The sequence below is a fragment of the Myxine glutinosa genome, chromosome 2, assembly GCF_964187855.1.
Source record: "Myxine glutinosa chromosome 2, kmMyxGlut1.1, whole genome shotgun sequence".
In the NCBI taxonomy this organism is placed as follows: Eukaryota; Metazoa; Chordata; class Myxini; order Myxiniformes; family Myxinidae; genus Myxine; species Myxine glutinosa.
In genome coordinates this window covers 54946031-54970548 of record NC_136262.1, presented here as the reverse complement: position 1 = coordinate 54970548, position 24518 = coordinate 54946031, and the positions used below count along the sequence as shown (strand labels likewise).

Below are 24518 nucleotides of genomic sequence, written 5' to 3'. Positions count from 1 at the left end.
AGTGCATTTTGGGTCAGAGAGGTAAAGCGTCAGAGATCCTGTTTTTTTGCGATGTTTACGAGCTAGGGATGAGTTCTGACAGCTCAATGTTCTGACAGCTCACTGTTATGACGGCTCAATGTTATGACGGCCCTCATTCGAGAGCGGCGCGCAGTTTTGGTTGCCACGGCTACGGGCCTCGCAGGAAACCGCGAGGCGGGAGTGTTGGGATTCGTGTGGAGGCACGAGGGTGCGCGCCAGGACGGAGGGCGGCGTGGCGTCGTCGCGTTGAAATTGGTTGTGCCAGGTCGATCGGCGATCTCTGAATTTAAATCGGATTTTCGTCGTGTGTGTTGTGAAATTAACGTCTATCCGAGAATCCTGGCGATGTTCGTTTAATTAAAGTGTGGTACAAACCTGTGTTTCCGCCGTGCGGCTCCGTGGAAGTTTGGGTAGAGTTATTGTGCGTTCGGGCAGGAGCCGAGCGAGCCGCGAGTCACGGGTGTGCTGTATGAGGTTGCTCGGAGGATGTGTGCCCAAATGCATTGTGGGTCATTTCGACTTTGCTGGATGTCAGACGTTCATGTCAGTATCTTGTCAGAATCTTCTTCTTCATGTCATGTCCTTCATCCTTCATCTTCTTGTCCTTCATCTTCATGTCAGAATCAGACATGAGTCATGAGCCATGTCAGAATAGTGGGCGCCTGCGACATACATGCCATGCAATGTCACAGGAGGAATACGTTATTCAAGATGGATTTATATAAGGGGAATACTAAACAAGCAGGATAGTACGCGAAGTATATATAAACTGAGGTGATTATCATAGTCGAATGAAGGATTTCAAGACACAGTAATTAATTTCCGGTGCCAACAGGAAGTCTTGTTCATACAGTAAGTGAGGTACAGTGCGAATAAATGAGATTCAGAGAGATCTCTGATTGAGGTAGGCAGAAATGTCACGTTTTCAACAGAACGCTTATCCGAGGAAGGAGGACGGTCGAGGTTTCAACTGTCGGTATGTGGTGTGGCTTGTGCCAAGGTGTGGGCGCGAGGAGGATGTGGTTGTGTTTGTCTGTCTGTGGAGTTATACGGTTGTTGGATTCGTAGAAGCTAGCATTTTGCGATGTGGAGCCACGATAGTGGTCGTTTGCCTGTCCGGATGTGGAGTTCTTGCAAGGAACGGGAATGTCGCCGGACTTGTATTAGTTGTGGAATGAAAACTGGTACCACCTTTCTCCGTTTGAAGTTTGACCTTTTAAAGTTCATTTGACCTTTGTTCGAGATTTGTAAGGGAAAGAGGTCGGAGATAATTCACTAACCTTGGAAGAACGACAGGCTGTCAGTCTACTGGAGGTTGCTTTAACGGCAGGATATAAACTGAAATCATGTACGTAATTAGTGAACAGAGAATATTGGGACATTATATTGTGGGTTAAACCGAAATCATGTACGTAATTAGTGAACAGAGAATATCGAGTTCTTTTATTTTGTTGTTGTAATCGTCGTTGATGTCCCGATTCAGGGGACTCAATAAATAAACAGACTTCCGGTGCCGACCGGAAGCGTCAGGTACAGTACGCTTGAGTTTAATTTAACCGGGCCGAGCACAGTGACGTGTGTGATCGAGCAATGAGCAATGGGGATAGTCATGGTAAATGGAGGATATTTGGGAGGATGAAGAGATACAAGTAACATGGATTAAGTTGTGGTATCAAGAGGTGGGTGCTGTATATTGGTATATTGGTACATCAAGTAGGTATATTGTGGTCATTATAACTCGCTGATTATAGGGGGCGCCGGGCGCACCAAGTACAGATCGGGTTGCATGGTGGAGCAGGCGCAGGGTGGAACACCCCGTGTGGTTGGAGGTTGAAATGCAGTGAACATGCCCGATTTTGGCTTTGCGAGGCTCCGGATAGAAGTTGGCATTTCGATACTGTGGATTATATTGTGCCTGCCTGGAAAGGTGATGTCCTGTGCGGAGGCTGGCGACATGCCTCTGTTATTTGTCTGTCTGTCGGTCTGATTGTAAGTCTTTGATACTGGGAGGGCTAATTGAGTGCTCAGGCGTCATTGTTCCATGAAGGCAAGTACTGGGCCCAGGTACTCGTGGGAATGAATTAAACCCACAAGGAAATTCAGTCGCTGAGGTTGCCAGAACTGAAAATCGAACTCTGGGCTTTTCAAATGGTCACAAATTTGGACCTGGGATGGGATATAAGGTCAATGAATCAGGGAAAGGTAGATGTAACACAGAGAGATGGACAGGACAACAATGGAGTTTATATGGACGGGTTTGGGGCAGTTTCAATCTGATGATTACAGAGTGCTTTGTTCTGTTCACGAAACATGTAAAATTCATGGAGTTGAAGTGGTTTGCAAGAAGGCAGCAGAGTCAGTACTGGGATGCAACCTCGTCCAGGGGTTTTGGTCCAGCCTGCAAGGAGTCCAGGGGCTTGTTTCAGGGCTGGGTCGCCAAAAATGGGATGCTGTGCCCATCTGGATGTAAAATTATCCATCAAGGACGGGGAATGATGTGCAGTGTGATTGGGTAGGAGGTAAAGGCCATAAAACACCAACCCCATGAGGAACGAAATAAATGGAGACGTCGACAATCACATGATGGTTGGGATTGAAGAACAACCTACTGGGATTTCATGATGTGCAACAGTGTATGAGTGAGTAATTGTGATCTGTTTAAGTGTAAGAGGCGGTGGAGAAGAAAGGGGTGATGAAAAGTTATTTGTTTTAGTGTGAAGTAGGTTGGTTGCTTATTTGTCACAGTAAGGTGAGAGTTGTGTTTTTAAGCTTGGTTGCTGATATCGAGCTGGACTTGGTGTCAGTGAACTGCTAAGTGTGCATGGTAAATTGCATTTTCCCTGAGTTGATTTATCTGGTATGATTTATCTGGTACATTGGTGTTGAAATAATTGTGGCTTTGAATGAATTGTTGTTTGGAATGTGTTGATTGGAAAGTGATTTCTGATCACTGATCCGATCTGGTTTTGAATTGTTTGATTTAATTTTGAGTTGATTGGAGGTAATAAGGATTTGTGTTGATTTCTTGAGTTGAGTTGATCTGGAAACAAAGACAGATGGGATTAATGTGTATATCAGGAACATTTTGGAAAAGAAATATGGATATATGACATTACTAAAATATAACCAAGCAATTGAGAGTTCTTGGGTTAATGGGATATAAATAAATGCATCTACAAGTTGATGGTTTATAAAAATTTAGTTCTGGATGATACTTAAACGATGAACAATGTTGGCAATATACAAAGAATGTGACTTGTTTTTTGGGGGGAAAACATGTGGTTTAAAAATGGTTGGCTAAGTTTTAAAGATGGAGATGTTTCGCAGAACTCTTATGATTATTTATATGAGTGGTGGACTATTCCATGGCAAAGCAATTTTCAGTTTATTGAAAGTTGGATTTTGTAAAATAATGGTTTAATATAACCACAGTAGAAAATAATATACAGATTTGGGACATTTTGTAAACTTTCGAATAATGAGAAGATTCATAAAATTCATTTTATTTATTTTATGGAAAATATTTGGGTTGCAAGTGGAGAAGCATGGTTGAAATTACGATCCAGTGGATGATATATATCCCAACACCATACAGTTTGATAACGTGTGACATCTACATACCAGTGCCATTTGTATTCACTGGTGAGAGTGGAAATATGAAAATTGTAAATGTGATGATAAAACTAAAAATAAAAATAAAGAGGGAGTATCCAGGAAAAGGATGTTCAAGTGAACTTTGTGCTGTGAAAAGAATGTCGAGTTAATGGAAGTGTTTTGTTCGATTAATTTTGTTCAATTTGTGTTCAAATGATCAGTTTATCACAATTCATAAAAAAAATGCATCGTGCTCCAATTAATTGAATAAAATGAGTAATCTTGAACCAGAAAGGAAAGGGATGGACAGAGACGGGCGATGTTTTAAGGTGAAAGAAGGCTGTCTTTATGATCTGTTTAGTGTATTTTTCAAAGGAGAGGGTTTTGGTCAATGATGATGCCAAGATTCCGGATGTGAGGGAAGGTGGATACTGAGAAACCATCGATGTTGGGGGCAAAGTTATGGGTGGATTTGGTGAGTGGTTTTGGGCAAACGAAGATTAATTTAGATTTATCATAGTTAAGTTCGAGGAAGTTGATTTGAAGCCAGAATTTTATTTGGATGCCAGAAAGGAGAAAGGAGATGCTGAAAGCCAGAAAGGAGATGCTGTTGTCTACTCTGAATGACAGGTGGTGGTATCCAGGGCGCTGAGGAGTTTGTTCACGTTGTAAAGTTTGTTTATTTATTTGTTTATTTAGTTTGTTTATTGTAGAGAAGAGTGCTTTTGGGATTCCGGAGCCAGAGTGGATAATTTGAGAGTAGTAGGCGGAGTAGAGGGCATCTTTGCAGTGCTGTAGGTGGTCCTTGTGGGCTTGGGAGTGAACTGATTTGGGTTTAATAGGCACAAGCTGGTCTAAGCAGGGTGAGGAGGATGGTGTGATTGATGATGTCAAAGGCGGCGTTGAGGTGAGGAGGATGAAAATGTTGAGGTTGCCGGCGTCAGAGAGAGAGAAGGTCGTTGGTGATTTGAGGAGAGCAGTTTCAGTACTGTGGCTGGAGCAGAATCCGGATTGGGATGTTTCATACAGGTTATTGGCAGAGTGGTGATGTTTGAGTTGAGTGGCCACAGCACGTTCCAAAACTTTTGACAGAAAGGGTAGGTTGGAGATGGGTCTGAAGTTATTTAGGGTGTCAGGGTTTAGTCCAGGGTTTTTCCAGAATGGGGGTGAAGTTTCACGAGTTTTTGGGGAAATCGGTATGTGAAGCTGGATTAAGTTGGAACTGCTTGGTGAGCCATGGAGATGGATTGGATGTTTTGGTTGTTGGTTGTCTGGGAGTTCGGTTGTTGCATTGCCAAAGGTTTCTGTGTGGTGGACACACTCGTTGGCTGTTGTCTTGTGTGACGTGGGTGGAGATGTATGTGGCTGCGTGTGGCTGCCTGGAGTCGGGAAGGCGGCTACAGTGGTTGATATTGGTTGTGGATTGTCCGGGGTGCTTCGATTTGCATAGGGGGTGAAGATTGGGATATTACATTATTTTGAGTAAGTATTGGTATGAGTAATTACATAAGTAATTATGAGTTATTATGAGTATTAGTTATGAGTAAGTGATTATTACCTTCGCAAAAGCGGAAGGTTATGTTTTGATCGCTGTGTATTTATTTGTATGTCTGTGTGTGTGTGTGTGTGTGTATGTTATTCGCATAACTCAAAAAGTATTCAACCGATTCGCATGAAATTTGGTGGGATGATAGGTTATTATCCGGGAACCATTTGATTAGATTTTGGAATCGATCGGGTCAAAGGTCAAGGTCAAGGTCATGAAAAGGTCATGGATGTGATTACAATATCAAACTTTTGGCGGGATAGAATGGTTTAATTTGAAACAAATCTTCCCGCATGACAACGTAGGTGTGGCTTTGCTACACAGATCTTGTAGTCTTTTATTTTGGCAACAAAAGTAGCTGCGGCGAAGGTATGCGCTCTACCGAGTGCCCGTTCTAGTTTTAGTAAAGTTACATGTTTCGCTGTATTGTGGATCTGGGGACAAGCTAGTTTGATGGGTACCCTGGGGTCTTCGGCGTGTCTATGTGTTTGGCTGTCTGTTACACCGGACTCTTGAATGGGTTTTCATGAGACGAATTTCAGACATAACAGTGAGAATCTATTTTGAGCGAATCACAGTGGGTGAGAAAAACATTGTGCATGACCAGACACCAGAACGGACCATAATTGGAATTGGAATTAGACCAGGTTATTTCTATTATTTGTTTATTCGTGAAAATAAATAAATAATAGGGGGAGGTTCATGGAGGTTAATGGTGGTTTGTTTGTGTTAATGGAGGTTAATGGTGGTTTGTTTGTGTTAATGGAGGTTAATGGTGGTTTGTTTGTGTTAATTCTAGTTGAAACTCTAGCTGAAGTAATTTTCGTTTATTTTTATTTTTTTATTGATTTTTATGATTTTGATTGATTTTTTGATTTGATTTGAGATTTGAGATGATTGATTTTTATTATTTTTATAATTTTATTTTTATTGATGTTGGAAACAGGTAATGGGATGCTGAGAGAAGGATTGAATTTAATTTGAATTGGACTGGATGAAACTATGAATTGAATGAATTGAATCTATGAATTGGAGACCTGTAGACCAGGTGTTCCCAGGAGGCTTGTGGACCAGGTGTTCCACCAGAGGAAAAAGACCAGGTGTTCGTGGAGCACTTCACCTGCAAGAACGCCTTGGAACCAAGGTGGAAGGGACCAGTCCAGGTGTTGCTGACTACACCAACGGCAGTCTTTTGCGAGGGCAAGACCTCGTGGATCCACGCCACGCACTGTAAGTTGGCCATACAAGCACCAGACACTACACCACAGCAACCACAGTAAGGATGGGCCTAATCATAGGTACAATACTATTGATAGCGACAGCAGCTAGGGGAAACTCCGATTCCAATAGATGCGAAAACGAAACCCGACACCTCACCGTAACATGGGGACAAAGAGTATCACTACCATGTTTCGAACAGAAAGCCCTGCACACAAATTGGGTAAGCGTAAAATGGCTAGCACTGTCGGCAGGGCCTGGACGCGCTGGCATTGTACTACAAAAGCAACGAGAGTTCCGGGAAAACGGGCAAGCTAGCATTGAGACCTTGGCCCAACCAGGATACAAATGGGGAACCCCTGATTTTAAGCTACAAACACGCACGCGCCTAGAGAAAGGCATGACTATGCAGGTCCGGTGCAGCGTCTGGACCCCAGGAGCGGCCAGTGGCGAAACTAAACACACACCATGCATCGAATACATACTCACGCCACACCCCCAGGATAAGGCCCCAAAGAGGGGGGAAAACACATATTGGAAAGTGGCCAGGGAGGTGGCAACAATTCAAAATAGGACGCACTGCTGGTCGTGCATGCACTTTCCCCAAGCAGGCACCACAGGAATACACATGATAGTGCTACCTCTGTCCCTCAATGACCTCTGCTCACAACCTATCGATTCCCCATGTTTAGTCACCACGCTGGAAAGAGAAGGGGTTGACAACGGCAAGAGTTGCAATCGACAATTTAATTATCGCCCGTCAATGATTGCCCATGTGGCCGAGAGGCCTGCCCCCGTCTGGGTCAAACCACAGAAAGGGAGGGTCTGCCTCCAGGGTTCCGGCCACTTGCGTATGGGAGAATCAGAATGCGCCTACACTCTCCCCGGGAAGCTGGGACAAGGGAGCTCAGGGATTACATTACGAATAGTACTGCAAGATAAACACAACCACAACATAACGGCTATAACATTCTCTAGGGGGGTTAGTAGGATTAATGGGGTGGTAAAGGGACTCCGGTGCTTATCCACCCACCTGGTCCCACCCCATGGGACAATGTTTATATGCGGCGACAAGGCTTACCCCTATTTACCAAATAATTGGGGGGGCACATGTTATCTGGGTTCAGTCCTTCCTGACGTTGAGATACTGGATGAGCTAGACCCAAAGTCCTTGGACAGGCGTTATAAGAGGTCAGTCATGAACGAAGATGGAACCACTAAACTACACGGGAGCCTATGGGAAAAGGTGTTTGGTTTCTTCTTCCCAGGAGCGGGCACCGTCATGGATAGTTTCCGGATAGATAAATTGGCTTTGGCCCTAGAAAAGGTGGCAAACGACACCGCTACGGCTCATGACATACTATTGGATACGGTGATTCACATGCGTACAATGGTGATGCAGAATCGGGTGGCTTTGGACATGCTCTTGGCAGAGAAAGGAGGGGTATGCGGAATTATAGAGGGAAAATGTTGCACTTACATACCCGATCCATCTGAAGGAGTGTCAGCCGCAATAGTGAGACTAAGGGAAACTAGCCACGCCCTGACGATCGATCGGATCGCGCGCGAAAATTCTTATACATTTAGCTGGCTCACTGACTGGTTCCGGGGATGGACGGGCACCATAGTGAAGTGGTTATTGACCGCACTGGCTGTGATAATCGGGGTAGTAATTTGGGGGGCACTAATGAAATCTCTAGTCCTCCTCTGTATGAGAAAGTATTTTACAGGATGGAAAGTGAAGAAGCCGCCGACAACGACTATGGTTCTGACCACAGAGGCCGTCGACCTGAACGTGCCCTTCAACAAGGCAGTTGCGACCAACGCTCCAGAAAATTGTATTGAATTTTGTGACGACTGTGATACTTGTGTGGATCCCATGTGGGAACTGGCTGCTGCCTGTAACGGTGTATGTGATGACTGTGATACTTGTGCTATAAACCCCTTGCGTGTACTGGCTAACGCTGCTTATGTATTACAAGCTGACAGCTGCACGCCCCCTTCCGACCCAACTATGGATCTGATTGCGACGCTGGGTCTGGCGGTCGAGGGACCCGACGTGGATATCCTAGACCCGCAAGCCGACCAGGCGCCCATGGGAGACTTTGACATAAAGGAAGTTCCTCTCTTTGCTTCATATGTATTAAGTTCAAATGCTTCAAGTGAATCGGATTTTTACGCTCTGTACCCTGACCAGGAAATTGAGACACAAGATACTGACAATATTATGTATTCCCCAGAACAGCAGCACGTGAGGGACCTCATGGGCATGATCGTTGATTAACTTCGAAGATCTGCAAGGACCGAGTCTGCAAAGGGTGGGGGGAGCAAGTTCCGCAGGGGAGGTTGTTGGCCCCCTGGCGGAGCAGAACCTCATCTGGACCAGACGCCTTCGTTGTGGATCCGAAACGTTAATGGACTTTCATGTTCTGAGCCCTCAGGCTCCAAGCACGCACCACACGACACGTTCGCCAAATGCACGGGCGAGGCGCTATGGGCGCACGGTATGCCCTTGGGTGATACCCGCATTACACAATTATTTTTCAATAAAGCCCGATGTGGCACGTTGTCTCTTGAGATACTTTGTCTCGACGAGACAAGAGGAAGGAATGTCAAGTCGTAGATTCGTTATTGCTTAAAGTTCTGTATAAGACGTCGGTCGAATAATATGTTATGATTTTAATGTTGCTTATATGCTATTTTCATAAGTGAATAAAGGGTTTTTCCGCTCCACTTTAGTATAAATGAGAAATGCTCGCTTCGGTCGTGCTGGAAAAATGGTTTTTTTAATATACGTGTGCCCTTTCACCTAGATAAGTCCGGTCGTAAAAACCCTCTTTGATTCGCAGACGGCGCCTCGAGCCGCGGATGGACAAACGGATTAGGCGCGTGGAATGTGTAGTTTCATGTAAAATGCTCGGATTGTATACACAAACCTTTGAATAATGGTCTTATCTGGGCCAAGCATGCACTCTTCTCTCTGTGAGTTACATTTTCTGTCACCTCGGAGCTTTGAAACTACATCTGGTCCGAATGATAAGGTGCGTGCTGCACTCCCCCGAATGACAGAGCGGATAACGGTGGGGGCTAGGGATAACGGTGGGAGGAACTCTCGCCAGTTCCTTTGTTCTCTCGGAGATTTTCTGATAATCGTGTTCCTATATAAGTGAACTGTGAATCTTTGCATTTTTCAGGAAGGGCTGAACGTGGCATGAGGGCAAGTCGTGCTGTAGATGTTCGCTTTCCTCCGGATCTGTATAAGTTGGTATTTAATAAAGACCGTCATTCTCAGGCTGTTGGTGGAACTTCTTTTAAGAGCCAAGAGTTGTTTCTTCACACTCGTACTGGCGTTGAAAACCACTTAACGCACTTGTGTTAGTGTTGAAGAACCACAATTCGGATTTCTCTGAGTGTTGCAAAACCAATTTCCACACTTGTGCTGGTATTGAAAACCACGTTCCGCACTCGTGCTCGTGTTGCAAAACCACTTTTCACACTCGTGGTGGCATTGAAAACCACTTGATGCAAAAGTGTTGGTGTTGAAAACCACTTTCCGCACTCTTGTTAGTGTTGAAAAACCACTTTCGCACTTGTGTTGGTGTTGCAAAACCACTTTTCGCATTTGTGTTAGTGTTTCAAAACCACTTTTCGCACTTGTGCTAGTGTTGAAAACCACTTTCCACACTTGAGCAAGTGTTGCAGAACTACTTTCCACACTTGTTTGTTTGCACTTTAGACAGCATTGCAAAACACTTTAGCCAGCATTGGAAACACTTTGGCCAGCATTGCAAAAACACTCTGGGCCAGCATTGCAAACACTTTAGCCAGCATTGCAAACACTTTAGCCAGCACCTCAAACACTTTAGCCAGCATTGCAATCACTTTATCCAGCATTGCAAACACTTTAGCCAGCATTGCAAACACTTTAGCCAGCATTGCAAACACTTTAGCCAGCATTGCAAACACTTTAGCCAGCATTGCAAACACTTTTGCCAGCATTGCAAACACTTTTGCCAGCATTGCAAACACTTTAGCCAGCATTGCAAACACTTTGGCAGGCATTGCAAACACTTTAGCCAGCATTCCAAACACTTTGGCGAGCATCGCAAACACTTTAGCAGGCATTGCAAACACTTTAGCCAGCATCGCAAACACTTTAGCCAGCATTGCAAACACTTTAGCCAGCATTGCAAACACTTTAGCCAGCATTGCAAACACTTTAGCCAGCATTGCAAACACTTTAGCCAGCATCGCAAACACTTTAGCCAGCATTGCAAACACTTTTGCCAGCATTGCAAACACTTTAGCCAGCATTGCAAACACTTTAGCCAGCATTGCAAACACTTTCTCCAGCATTGCAAACACTTTAGCCAGCATTACAAACACTTTAACCAGCATTGCAAACACTTTAGCCAGCATAACAAACATTTTATCCAGCATCGCACACACTTTAGCCAGCATTGCAAACACTTTAGCCAGCATCGCAAACACTTTAGCCAGCATTGCAAACACTTTAGCAGGCATTGCAAACACTTTAGCCAGCATTGCAAACACTTTAGCCAGCATTGCAAACATTTTAGCCAGCACTGCAAACACTTTAGCCAGCATTGCAAACACTTTAGCTAGCATTGCAAACACTTTAGCCAGCATTGCAAATACTTTAGCCAGCATTGCAAACACGTTGGCCAGCATTGCAAACACTTTAGCAGGCATTGCAAACACTTTAGTCAGCATTGCAAACACTTTAGCCAGCATCGCAAACACTTTAGCCAGCATCGCAAACACTTTAGCCAGCATCGCAAACACATTAGCCAGCATTGCAAACACTTTAGCCAGCATTGCAAACACTTTAGCCAGCATCGCAAACACTTTAGCCAGCATTGCAAACACTTTAGCCAGCATTGCAAACACGTTAGCCAGCATTGCAAACACTTTAGCCAGCATTGCAAACACTTTATCCAGCATTGCAAACACTTCAACCAGCATTGCAAACACTTTAGCCAGCATTGCAAACACTTTAGCCAGCATTGCAAACACTTTAGACAGCATCGCAAACACTTTAGCCAGCATTCAAACACTTTAGCCAGCATTGCAAACACTTTAGCCAGCATTGCAAACACCTTAGCCAGCATTGCAAACACCTTAGCCAGCATTGCAAACACTTTAGCCAGCATTGCAAACACTTTCGCCAGCATTGCAAACACTTCAGCCAGCATTGCAAACACTTCAGCCAGCATTGCAAACACTTTGGCCAGCATTGCAAACACTTTGGCCAGCATTGCAAACACTTTAGCCAGCATTGCAAACACTTTAGCCAGCATTGCAAACACTTCAGTCAACATTGCAAACACTTTCTCCAGCATTACAAACACTTTAGCCAGCATTACAAACACTTTCTCCAGCATTGCAAACAATTTAGCCAGCATAACACACATTTTATCGAGCATCGCACACACTTTAGCCAGCATTGCAAACACTTTAGCCAGCATCGCAAACACTTTAGCCAGCATCGCAAACACTTTGGCAAGCATTGCAAACACTTTAGCCAGCATTGCAAACACTTTGGACAGCATTGCAAACACTTTAGCCAGCATTGCAAACACTTTGGACAGCATTGCAAACACTTTAGCCAGCATTGGAAACACTTTGGCCAGCATTGCAAACACTTTATCCAGCATTGCAAACACTTTATCCAGCATTGCAAACACTTTAGCCAGCACTGCAAACACTTTGGCCAGCATTGCAAACACTTTAGCCAGCATTGGAAACACATTAGCCAGCATTACAAAAACACTTTGGGCCAGCATTGCAAACACTTTAGCCAGCGTTGCAAACAGTTTTGCCAGCATTGCAAACACTTTAGCCAGCATTGCAAATACTTTTGCCAGCATTGCAAACACTTTAGCCAGCATTGCAAACACTTTAGCCAGCATTGCAAACACTTCAGCCAGCATTGCAAACACATTAGCCAGCATCGCAAACACTTTAGCCAGCATTTCAAACACTTTAGCCAGCATCGGAAACACATTAGCCAGCATTGCAAACACTTTAACCAGCATTGCAAACACTTTAGCCAGCATTGCAAACACATTAGCCAGCATTGCAAACACTTTAGCCAGCATTGCAAACACTTTAGCCAGCATTGCAAACACTTTAGCCAGCATTGCAAACACTTTAGCCAGCATTGCAAACACTTTAGCCAGCATTGCAAACACTTTAGCCAGCATTGCAAACACTTTAGCCAGCATTGCAAACACTTTAGCCAGCATTGCAAACACTTTAGCCAGCATTGCAAACACCTTAGCCAGCATTGCAAACACTTTAGCCAGCATTGCAAACACTTTAGCCAGCATTGCAAACACTTTAGCCAGCATTGCAAACACTTTAGCCAGCATTGCAAACACTTTAGCCAGCATTGCAAACAATTTAGCCAGCATTGCAAACACTTTGGCGAGCATTGCAAACACTTTAGCCAGCATTGCAAACACTTTAGCCAGCATTGCAAACACTTTAGCCAAACTAACAAATCCGCCAAACAAACACATCCACCAAACTAACACATACGCCAAACTAACACATCCGCCAAACAAACACATCCGCTAAACTAACACATGCGCCAAACAAACACATCCGCCAAACAAACACATGCGCCAAACAAACATCCGCAAAACTAACAAATCTGCCAAACGAACACATCCGCGAAAGTAACACATCCGCCAAACTAACACATGCGCCAAACAAACACATCCGCCAAACTAACACATCCGCCAAACTAACACATCCGCCAAACAAACACATGCGCCAAACAAACACATGCGCCAAACAAACACATCCGCCAAACTAACACATCCGCCAAACTAACACATCCGCCAAAGTAACACATCCGCCAAAGTAACACATCCGCCAAAGTAACACATCCGCCAAAGTAACACATCCGCCAAACTAACAAATCTGCCAAACGAACACATCCGCGAAAGTAACACATCCGCCAAACTAACACATGCGCCAAACAAACACATCCGCCAAACTAACACATCCGCCAAACTAACACATCCGCCAAACAAACACATCCGCCAAACAAACACATGCGCCAAACAAACACATCCGCCAAACTAACACATCCGCCAAACTAACACATCCGCCAAAGTAACACATCCGCCAAAGTAACACATCCGCCAAAGTAACACATCCGCCAAAGTAACACATCCGCCAAACTAACACATCCGCCAAACAAACACATCCGCCAAACTAACACATCCGCCAAACAAACACATGCACCAAACAAACACATCCGCCAAACTAACACATACGCCAAACTAACACATCCGCCAAACTAACACATCCGCCAAACTAACACATCCGCCAAACTAACACATCCGCCAAACAAACACATGCGCCAAACAAACACATCCGCCAAACTAACACATCCGCCAAACAAACACATCCGCCAAACAAACACATCCGCCAAACAAACACATCCGCCAAACAAACACATCCGCCAAACAAGCACATCCGCCAAACTAACACATCCGCCAAACAAACACATGCACCAAACAAACACATCCGCCAAACTAACACATCCGCCAAACTAACACATCCGCCAAACTAACACATCCGCCAAACTAACACATCCGCCAAACTAACACATCCGCCAAACAAACACATGCGCCAAACAAACACATCCGCCAAACTAACACATCCGCCAAACAAACACATCCGCCAAACAAACACATCCGCCAAACAAACACATCCGCCAAACAAACACATCCGCCAAACAAGCACATCCGCCAAACTAACACATGCGCCAAACAAACACATCCGCCAAACAAACACATGCGCCAAACAAACACATCCGCCAAACTAACACATACGCCAAACTAACACATCCGCCAAACAAACACATCCGCCAAACAAACACATCCGCCAAACTAACACATCCGCCAAACTAACACATCCGCCAAACAAACACATGCGCCAAACAAACACATCCGCCAAACTAACACATCCGCCAAACAAACACATCCGCCAAACAAACACATCCGCCAAACAAACACATCCGCCAAACAAGCACATCCGCCAAACTAACACATGCACCAAACAAACACATCCGCCAAACAAACACATGCGCCAAACAAGCACCTCCGCCAAACAAACACATCCGCCAAAAAAACACATGCGCCAAACAAACACATCTGCCAAACTAACACATCCACCAAACAAACACATGCGCCAAACAAACACATCCGCCAAACAAACACATGCACCAAACAAACACATCCACCAAACTAACACATACGCCAAACTAACACATCCGCCAAACAAACACATCCGCCAAACTAACACATCCGCCAAACTAACACATCCGCCAAACAAACACATGCGCCAAACAAACACATCCGCCAAACTAACACATCCGCCAAACAAACACATCCGCCAAACAAACACATCCGCCAAACAAACACATCCGCCAAACAAGCACATCCGCCAAACAAGCACATCCGCCAAACTAACACATCCGCCAAACTAACACATGCGCCAAACAAACACATCCGCCAAACAAACACATGCGCCAAACAAGCACCTCCGCCAAACAAACACATCCGCCAAAAAAACACATGCGCCAAACAAACACATCTGCCAAACTAACACATCCACCAAACAAACACATGCGCCAAAGAAACACATCTGCCAAACTAACACATCCACCAAACAAACACACCGCCAAACAAACACATCCGCCAAACTAACGCATGCGCCAAACAAACGCATCCGCCAAACAAACACATCCTCCAAACAAACCCACGCGCCAAACTAACACATCCGCCAAACTAACACATCCGCCAAACAAACACATCCGCCAAACTAACACATCCGCCAAACAAACACAGCCGCCAAACAAACACATGCGCCAAACAAACACATCCGCCAAACAAACACATCCGCCAAACAAACACATCCGCCAAACTAACACATCCGCCAAACAAACACATCCGCCAAACAAACACATCCGCCAAACAAACACATCCGCCAAACAAACACATCCGCCAAACTAACACATCCGCCAAACTAACACATGCGCCAAACAAACACATCCGCCAAACAAACACATCCGCCAAACAAACACATCCGCCAAACAAACACATCCGCCAAACAAACACATCCGCCAAACTAACACATGCGCCAAACAAACACATGCGCCAAACAAACACATGCGCCAAACAAACACATCCGCCAAACAAACACATGCACCAAACAAACACATCCGCCAAACTAACACATACGCCAAACAAACACATCCGCCAAACAAACACATCCGCCAAACAAACACATCCGCCAAACTAACACATCCGCCAAACAAACACATCCGCCAAACTAACACATCCGCCAAACTAACACATCCGCCAAACAAACACATCCGCCAAACAAACACATGCGCCAAACAAACACATCCGCCAAACAAACACATCCGCCAAACAAACACATCCGCCAAACAAACACATCCGCCAAACAAACACATCCGCCAAACAAACACATCCGCCAAACAAGCACATCCGCCAAACTAACACATGCGCCAAACAAACACATCCGCCAAACAAACACATGCGCCAAACAAGCACCTCCGCCAAACAAACACATCCGCCAAAAAAACACATGCGCCAAACAAACACATCTGCCAAACTAACACATCCGCCAAACAAACACATCCGCCAAACAAACACATCCGCCAAACAAACACATCCGCCAAACAAACACATCCGCCAAACTAACACATGCGCCAAACAAACACATGCGCCAAACAAACACATGCGCCAAACAAACACATCCGCCAAACAAACACATGCACCAAACAAACACATCCGCCAAACTAACACATACGCCAAACAAACACATCCGCCAAACAAACACATCCGCCAAACAAACACATCCGCCAAACTAACACATCCGCCAAACAAACACATCCGCCAAACTAACACATCCGCCAAACTAACACATGCGCCAAACAAACACATGCGCCAAACAAACACATGCGCCAAACAAACACATCCGCCAAACAAACACATCCGCCAAACTAACACATACGCCAAACAAACACATCCGCCAAACAAACACATCCGCCAAACAAACACATCCGCCAAACTAACACATCCGCCAAACAAACACATCCGCCAAACTAACACATCCGCCAAACTAACACATCCGCCAAACTAACACATCCGCCAAACAAACACATCCGCCAAACAAACACATGCGCCAAACAAACACATCCGCCAAACTAACACATCCGCCAAACAAACACATCCGCCAAACAAACACATCCGCCAAACAAACACATCCGCCAAACAAACACATCCGCCAAACAAGCACATCCGCCAAACTAACACATGCGCCAAACAAACACATCCGCCAAACAAACACATGCGCCAAACAAGCACCTCCGCCAAACAAACACATCCGCCAAAAAAACACATGCGCCAAACAAACACATCTGCCAAACTAACACATCCACCAAACAAACACATGCGCCAAAGAAACACATCTGCCAAACTAACACATCCACCAAACAAACACACCGCCAAACAAACACATCCGCCAAACTAACACATGCGCCAAACAAACGCATCCGCCAAACAAACACATCCTCCAAACAAACCCACGCGCCAAACTAACACATCCGCCAAACTAACACATCCGCCAAACAAACACATCCGCCAAACTAACACATCCGCCAAACAAACACAGCCGCCAAACAAACACATGCGCCAAACAAACACATCCGCCAAACAAACACATCCGCCAAACAAACACATCCGCCAAACTAACACATCCGCCAAACAAACACATCCGCCAAACAAACACATCCGCCAAACAAACACATCCGCCAAACTAACACATCCGCCAAACTAACACATGTGCCAAACAAACACATGCGCCAAACAAACACATGCGCCAAACAAACACATCCGCCAAACAAACACATCAAAACATCAAACACATCAAACACATCTGCGCCAACTAACACATGCGCCAAACTAACACATGCGCCAAACAAACACATGCGCCAAACAAGCACCTCCGCCAAACAAACACATCCGCCAAAAAAACACATGCGCCAAACAAACACATGCGCCAAACAAACACATCCGCCAAACTAACACATGCGCCAAACAAACGCATCCGCCAAACAAACACATCCTCCAAACAAACCCACGCGCCAAACTAACACATCCGCCAAACTAACACATCCGCCAAACTAACACATCCGCCAAACTAACACATCCGCGAAACAAACACATCCGCCAAACTAACACATCCGCCAAACAAACACATCCGCCAAACTAACACATCCGCCAAACTAACACATCCGCCAAACTAACACATCCGCCAAACAAACACATCCGCCAAACAAACACATGCGCCAAACTAACACATCCACCAAACAAACACACCGCCAAACAAACACATCCGCCAAACTAACACATGCGCCAAACAAACACATCTGCCAAACTAACACATCCACCAAACAAACACACCGCCAAACAAACACATCCGCCAAACTAACACATGCGCCAAACAAACACATCCGCCAAACAAACACATCCTCCAAACAAACCCACAAGCCAAACTAACACATCCGCCAAACTAACACATCCTCCAAACTAACACATCCGCCAAACTAACACATCCGCCAAACTAACACATCCGCCAAACTCACACATCCGCCAAACAAACACATCCGCCAAACAAACATCCGCCAAACTAACACATCCGCCAAACAAACACATGCACCAAACACATCCGCCGAACTAACACATCCGCCGAACAAACACATCCGCCGAACTAACACACATCCGCCGAACTAACACATCCGCCGAACAAACACATGCGCCAAACTAACACATCCGCCAAACAAACACATCCGCCAAACAAACACATGCGCCAAACAAACACATGCGCCAAACTAGCACATGCGCCAAACTAGCACATGCGCCAAACGAACACATCCGCCAAACGAACACATCCGCCAAACGAACACATCCGCCGAACAAACACATGCGCCAAACTAACACATCCGCCAAACAAACACATCCGCCAAACAAACACATCCGCCAAACAAACACATGCGCCAAACAAACACATGCGCCAAACTAGCACATGCGCCAAACTAGCACATGCGCCAAACGAACACATCCGCCAAACGAACACATCCGCCAAACGAACACATGCGCCAAACGAACACATCCGCCAAACGAACACATCCGCCAAACAAACACATCCGCCAAACAAACCCACGCGCCAAACAAACACATCCGCCAAACAAATACATCCGCCAAAAAAAACATCCGCCAAAAAAAACACATCCGCCAAAAAAACATATCCGCCAAACTAACACATCCGCCAAACAAACACATGCGCCAAACTAACACATCCGCCAAACAAACACATCCGCCAAACAAACACATCCGCCAAACAAGCACATCCGCCAAACAAGCACATCCGCCAAACAAGCACATCCGCCAAACTAACACATCCGCCAAACTAACACATCCGCCAATCAAACACATGCGCCAAACTAACACATGTGCCAAACAAACACATCCGCCAAACAAACACATGCGTCAAACAAACACATCCGCCAAACAAACACATCCGCCAAACTAACACATCCGCCAAACTAACACATGCGCCAAACTAACACATCCGCCAAACAAACACATCCGCCAAACAAACACATCTGCCAAACAAACATGCACCAAACAAGCACATGCACCAAACAAACACAAGCGCCAAACAAACACATGCGCCAAACTAACTCATCCGCCACCTGTAGTTAAGAGGATACGTTTTTGCACCATGTTTGTGTATTAGTGATGTTGGCTAACTTCTTTGCTCTTTACTTCTTCTGGTTCCTTCTGATGACTTCAATGCAGTATTTTGTTTTCCGTTTCATTCGGATTGTACCATATCCTGATGCTGTATGGATTCTGCTTCCCTGCTGATGGACCTTTGGTCGCTTGTAACTGTTGCTGCGTTTTTGCCTGAGGAAGAAATGCTGAAATCTATCTATTCGGGTTCTTCCCAACATCTATGTTCCTTTCACATTTCTTTCTACTTTTTCATATTTCTCTCTATTCCTTCTAATTCCTCCTTCTTTTTATTTCTCTCTTTCTTTATCTATCTGTCTATGGAGAAGTGGATTCTTGCAGAAATTTTTCTGGAAGGCTAACTTGGCTGCACCTGGATGGGTTTGAGGGTCAAGGAGTAGCAGCTGAAACCTGAATCCTGAATCCAGGTTCCTCCTGACGACTCCATCTTTACTCTTTACTTCTTCTGGTTCCTTCTGATGACTCCAATGCAGTATTTGGTTTTCCGTTTCATTCCAAGCAGACAGAAACTGACCCAGAGAGAACAGAGCAGAAAGAGGATGGGTAAGCGCAGCAGAGCAGGGTTGTAGGACACATGCACTGATGCCATCTGGGCCTGTCAGAGAATCCGAGTTTAGGTTTGCCAGAAACCTCTCCACCTTCTCAGATGAGAAAGAGTATCTAGAAGCAGCTGGATACAAGATGGTAGGGTCAGTACATAGAGAGTGAGGGGTTTGGGTACACAAAGTTTGCAAGCAAATACAGAATTGGGCATTCGGCCTTCTCACGAGCAGTCAGCTGTGATGCCATTTGAAGTGAGGGAAGGGGTGGAGGGGGAAGCATACACCAGATACCGACTTGACAAGACACCACTAAGTCTTGGATGAAGAGGACAGGCTTGAGAACTCAGCCTTGAAGTTGTACAGATGTTGTTTTCTGGGTTTCCTGGGAGTGGACACACTTGTTCAGGGCTTTGTGGAATGATCTGAGGTTGCCTTCGGTCGGATTTCGATAAGGCAAACTCTTTGAAGGTAACTGCCTCATACAGGATACCGTGTCCCAGCGGTGAGAGGATGAGTATGATAACTGCAGACGAGATGGTATAAATCTACAAAGCTCAATCCAGAATCGCCCATAATTATTGACTCCAGTGCATCAGGGTAGATTTTAAAAGTTTGCTCAAAATTTTACCAACAATAAAAATACATATTTATTTGGGGTTAGAGGCTCACACTCCAAAGATGTGCAGTGGGTTTAACCTGTTAAGAAATGTTTCTCATCTCAAACCAATGTGGTCACCAGTCCGTCGCAGTCTACTCGACTGGAGGTGCAGGAATTTGTAATTTGTTTTGGGTGGCGCCAATAACTCACCGATTCTTCACAAAGGACATCGCCTGTCTATCATCGACCAGTGCTGCCAGAGTTTGCACACCTCAAGGTTACCTGGCAGCCCATTCAAAGATTTACGCACAGTTGATACAATTTTGAGCACTGACATACCGACAACTCATTACACAGGTGTTGAGCAGAAGGGAAACTCAGTTTATTAACACATACAAGGTACAATGTACAAATCCCTCAAAGTTCACAAGCAAATAAAAACAAACAAACAAATAAACACAACAACCAAAAAAAAAAGCTTTGCAATTAAACTTTGGAATCCACACCAAAAAACTAGGGTGCTCCATCAACTATTTTGAAGTTTCAGAATGACATTCATAAATACAAAACTTTGAAACTTTCCACGCAATTCAATTATGTACAATCTCAAGACTTATTCATTCTTTCCGATGGGAAATTGCGACATTTAACAACTTTCAATCTATTGCAAGAAAAACGTGAAATTCGTGCTAGAAAAATGTGAAATTCGTGCTAGAAAACCTATCCATCCTATCCAACCTTTACCAGTGAAAGTGTAAATTGTGACGTTAACAAGGCGAACACAAAAAGCCCAAACATTTCTGAATTCCAAATCGGAATCGAGCCCTTAATTCAGCATTGTTTTTCGTCATCGAGGTGACCGTCACTTTGACTACCACATATTTCGCTATCCAGGTGACCCGTGGAAATGGAAGATGCAGTGACCAATCATCGGTCAGCCCAACACTCGCAAAAGACTGCAAAGCTTGCAAAAGAAGGCAGTCAGACAGTCTCAGGATATTACAGGTTAGGCCAAAGGTCAGGGTTAGCACTTATTCAGAGGAATTCACCCCCACTCGGTCCTCATCTGCCAAAGGGCATGCGAGGTAAACAGGCAAAGCACACATTCATGTCTGCATTTGAGTGGCGACACCTGGGCTCGCGGGCCTCCAGAAAGCTAGGCGTACTGGCCAGTGCACAGTGCATAACTACCGAACATGGCATGGCAGTCAACAAACGGTCAAATTCAAAACTCGGTCAAACAACTCACTTTCTTTAGAACAAACTCTCCCACGTTCACATATCCTCAGCACTCCTGCGAAAAATCTGCTGGGATAAACCGATGTGCCGGCCTACAATGGTTAAAAAAATGGTCTCGTTTACATGTGGTAAGCTGGGAAATAAATCAGATCACCATGGGAAGGGTTATTAAACACCTATCATTCCCAAAGTTATACCTGCCACCACGGATAATGTGATGCTACCACCAAATTAGCTTAAGCTCGTTCAGATTGTAGCAAGCAAGCTTACCGAACCATTAGTCCAATGCGTAGGTGGATGTGGACGGTGTGTGATCATTTGGTTTTGGTTCATAAGAGCTCAAAATTATTTGCTTCAATGAGTATTAACGCACACGACATTGAAAATAGCCTTTAAAAATCTTTATAAGCCGATGACGTTTTCTAGATCATTAAAAAGGTCACTTATACCCTCTCCAGCATCAAGGCCCCAAAGGTAATCTTGCACCAGTGGTGGAGAGAAAGAAAAGAGGCCGCCTGGTGAACATTGCAGGGACGATGTTGGTAGGGGAGATCTTGAGGGTGAAATGTGCTGTGGTGGAGAGTGTAGTGGTGAGGAGGGCAGAGGTGATGAGGGCAGAGGTGAAGACCCCATGGGTGAACTCAAAGGTGAGATTTCTCCAGGCTCACACCCAATGAACGCTGCACGCAGATCCCGCCGTACACCATCTGCATGCAGGCACACATTACATATGTAGTGCATTATTACATTACAGATCTACACATTACATATGCAGCACATTATTACATTACAGATCTACACATTACATATGTAGCGCATTATTACTTTACAGATCTACGCATTACATATGTAGCGCATTATTACATTACAGATCTACGCATTACATATGTATCGCATTATTACATTACAGATCTACGCATTACATATGCAGCATAGCGCATTATTACATTACAGATCTACGCATTACATATGTAGCGCATTATTACATTACAGATCTATGCATTACATATGTAGTGCATTATTACATTACAGATCTACGCATTACATATGTAGCGCTTTATTACATTACAGATCTATGCATTACATATGAAGCGCATTATTACATTACAGATCTACGCATTACATATGTAGCGCATAATTACATTACAGATCTAAGCATTACACATGTAGCGCATTATTACATTACAGATCTACGCATTACATATGTAGCGCATTTTTACATAACAGATCTACGCATTACATATATATAATGAAAAAAATAACCACCTTTAGAGGCCATTTTTCCCCGCAAAGCGGGGGTTGGCCTTTTTCGGGAACCGTGGTTGTTGTTCTTTTTTAGGTCCCCTTTTTGAAGCAATGTTTTACGGCCGGATGCCCTTCCTGACGCCAACCCTTTTTGCCGCCTTTAACGACAAACAGGGAATTACCAGTGAACTGGTACTCAATTAGCCGACCTCGGAAGGATGACAGGCTGAGTCAACCCCCCTGGCGTTAATTCAGCGATCGACCGGGATTCAAACCCAGGATCCTAGGATCCTAAGCCGGCACCCTAGCCGCTAGCCCAACACCAGGTCTACGCATTACATATGTAGCGCATTATTACATTACAGATCTACGCATTACATATGTAGCGCTTTATTACATTACAGATCTATGCATGACATATACAACAACAAAACAACATGCATTTTAAAGGCCATTTTCCCTGCTAGAGCGGGGGTTAGCCTTGCGGTCCCCATGACAATCTTCTCCATTTAGCCCTATTTTCTGCATCTCTCCTTGTTAACCCCCTTGCCCGCATTTCTTCTTCCACGATCTTTAGCCAAGTCTTTCTCGGTCTTCCCCGTCCTCTGCTTCCTTCTACATTCATTTCCACCACTCTTCTCAACCAGTCACTTTCATCCTTCCTCAACACATGACCAAACCATCTCAACCTGTTCCTCTTCACAGCATCAATCACAGGCTCTATTCCAATCATCTTTCGCAATTCATCATTTGTCTTCCTCTCTCTCAACGATACTCCGCACATCCGTCGAACCATTCGCATTTCCACCCTTTCCAACCTTCATTGCTGCTCTACGTTCATTACCCATGTCTCGCTCCCATAAATCATAACACTTCTCACACATGCAGCATACACCTTTCCCTTCAGCTTCAACGACACTCCCCTCATCATCAGCACGCCACTCAGTTCCCGAAACTTCTTCCATGAACATCTCACTCGAGCAACCGTTGCCGACTCTGATCCACCTGCTCCATTCAGCATGTCTCCGAGGTAGCAAAATGTTTTCACACCTTCCAGCTTCACGCCGTCTCCCAGATCCAACTCAACATTTCCTCCATCTGCAGCTCCCTCTGTGCACACCTTACATTTGAATGTAGCTGCCACACTGGTTAATGACCCTCTCAAACCACTACATTTTTGATGAACCCACTCAGCGCACATTGTATATTGAATGGAGTTCACTCCGACACCCTTCCTACACACAGCACAGGGCCACGAACCCAGTTCTTTCCACCTCACCACATGCTTTACCACTTGCCATCACCTTCGTCTTTCCGATATTCACCTTCAGACCTTTGTCTCCATACATTCCTTCCACGTGTTCATCTTTTCCTTCAGTCCATCCATACTTTCCGCAATCAACACCAGATCATCTGCATACAACAACTCCCACGGTAAACCCTCCTTTACGTTCTGAGCCAGCACCTCCATCACAGCTACAAATAGTAGTGGACTTAGTACCGACCCCTGATACACTCCCACCTTCACCTCAAACTCACCACTGTTCCCGTCCTTCGTCCCTACAGCTGTGCGCACTCTTTTGTACATTGCCATCACTACTCTGATCAACCATTCCTCCACTCCTAACTTC

At 44.9% G+C, this 24518-nt stretch overlaps 1 protein-coding gene across 1 annotated transcript in view; it reads right to left on the bottom strand.

Annotated features, from left to right (window-relative positions):
* Window positions 1-20763: 20763 nt before the first annotated feature.
* LOC137421787 (transcription factor E2F2) overlaps window positions 20764-24518 on the bottom strand; it is a 91694-nt gene continuing 87939 nt past the window's right edge. Inside the window, exon 7 of the mRNA XM_068108186.2 lies at window positions 20764-22349. Coding sequence (XP_067964287.1) covers window positions 22045-22349 — 305 coding nt within the window. The 3' untranslated portion in view covers window positions 20764-22044. The remainder of the gene's footprint in view (window positions 22350-24518) is intronic.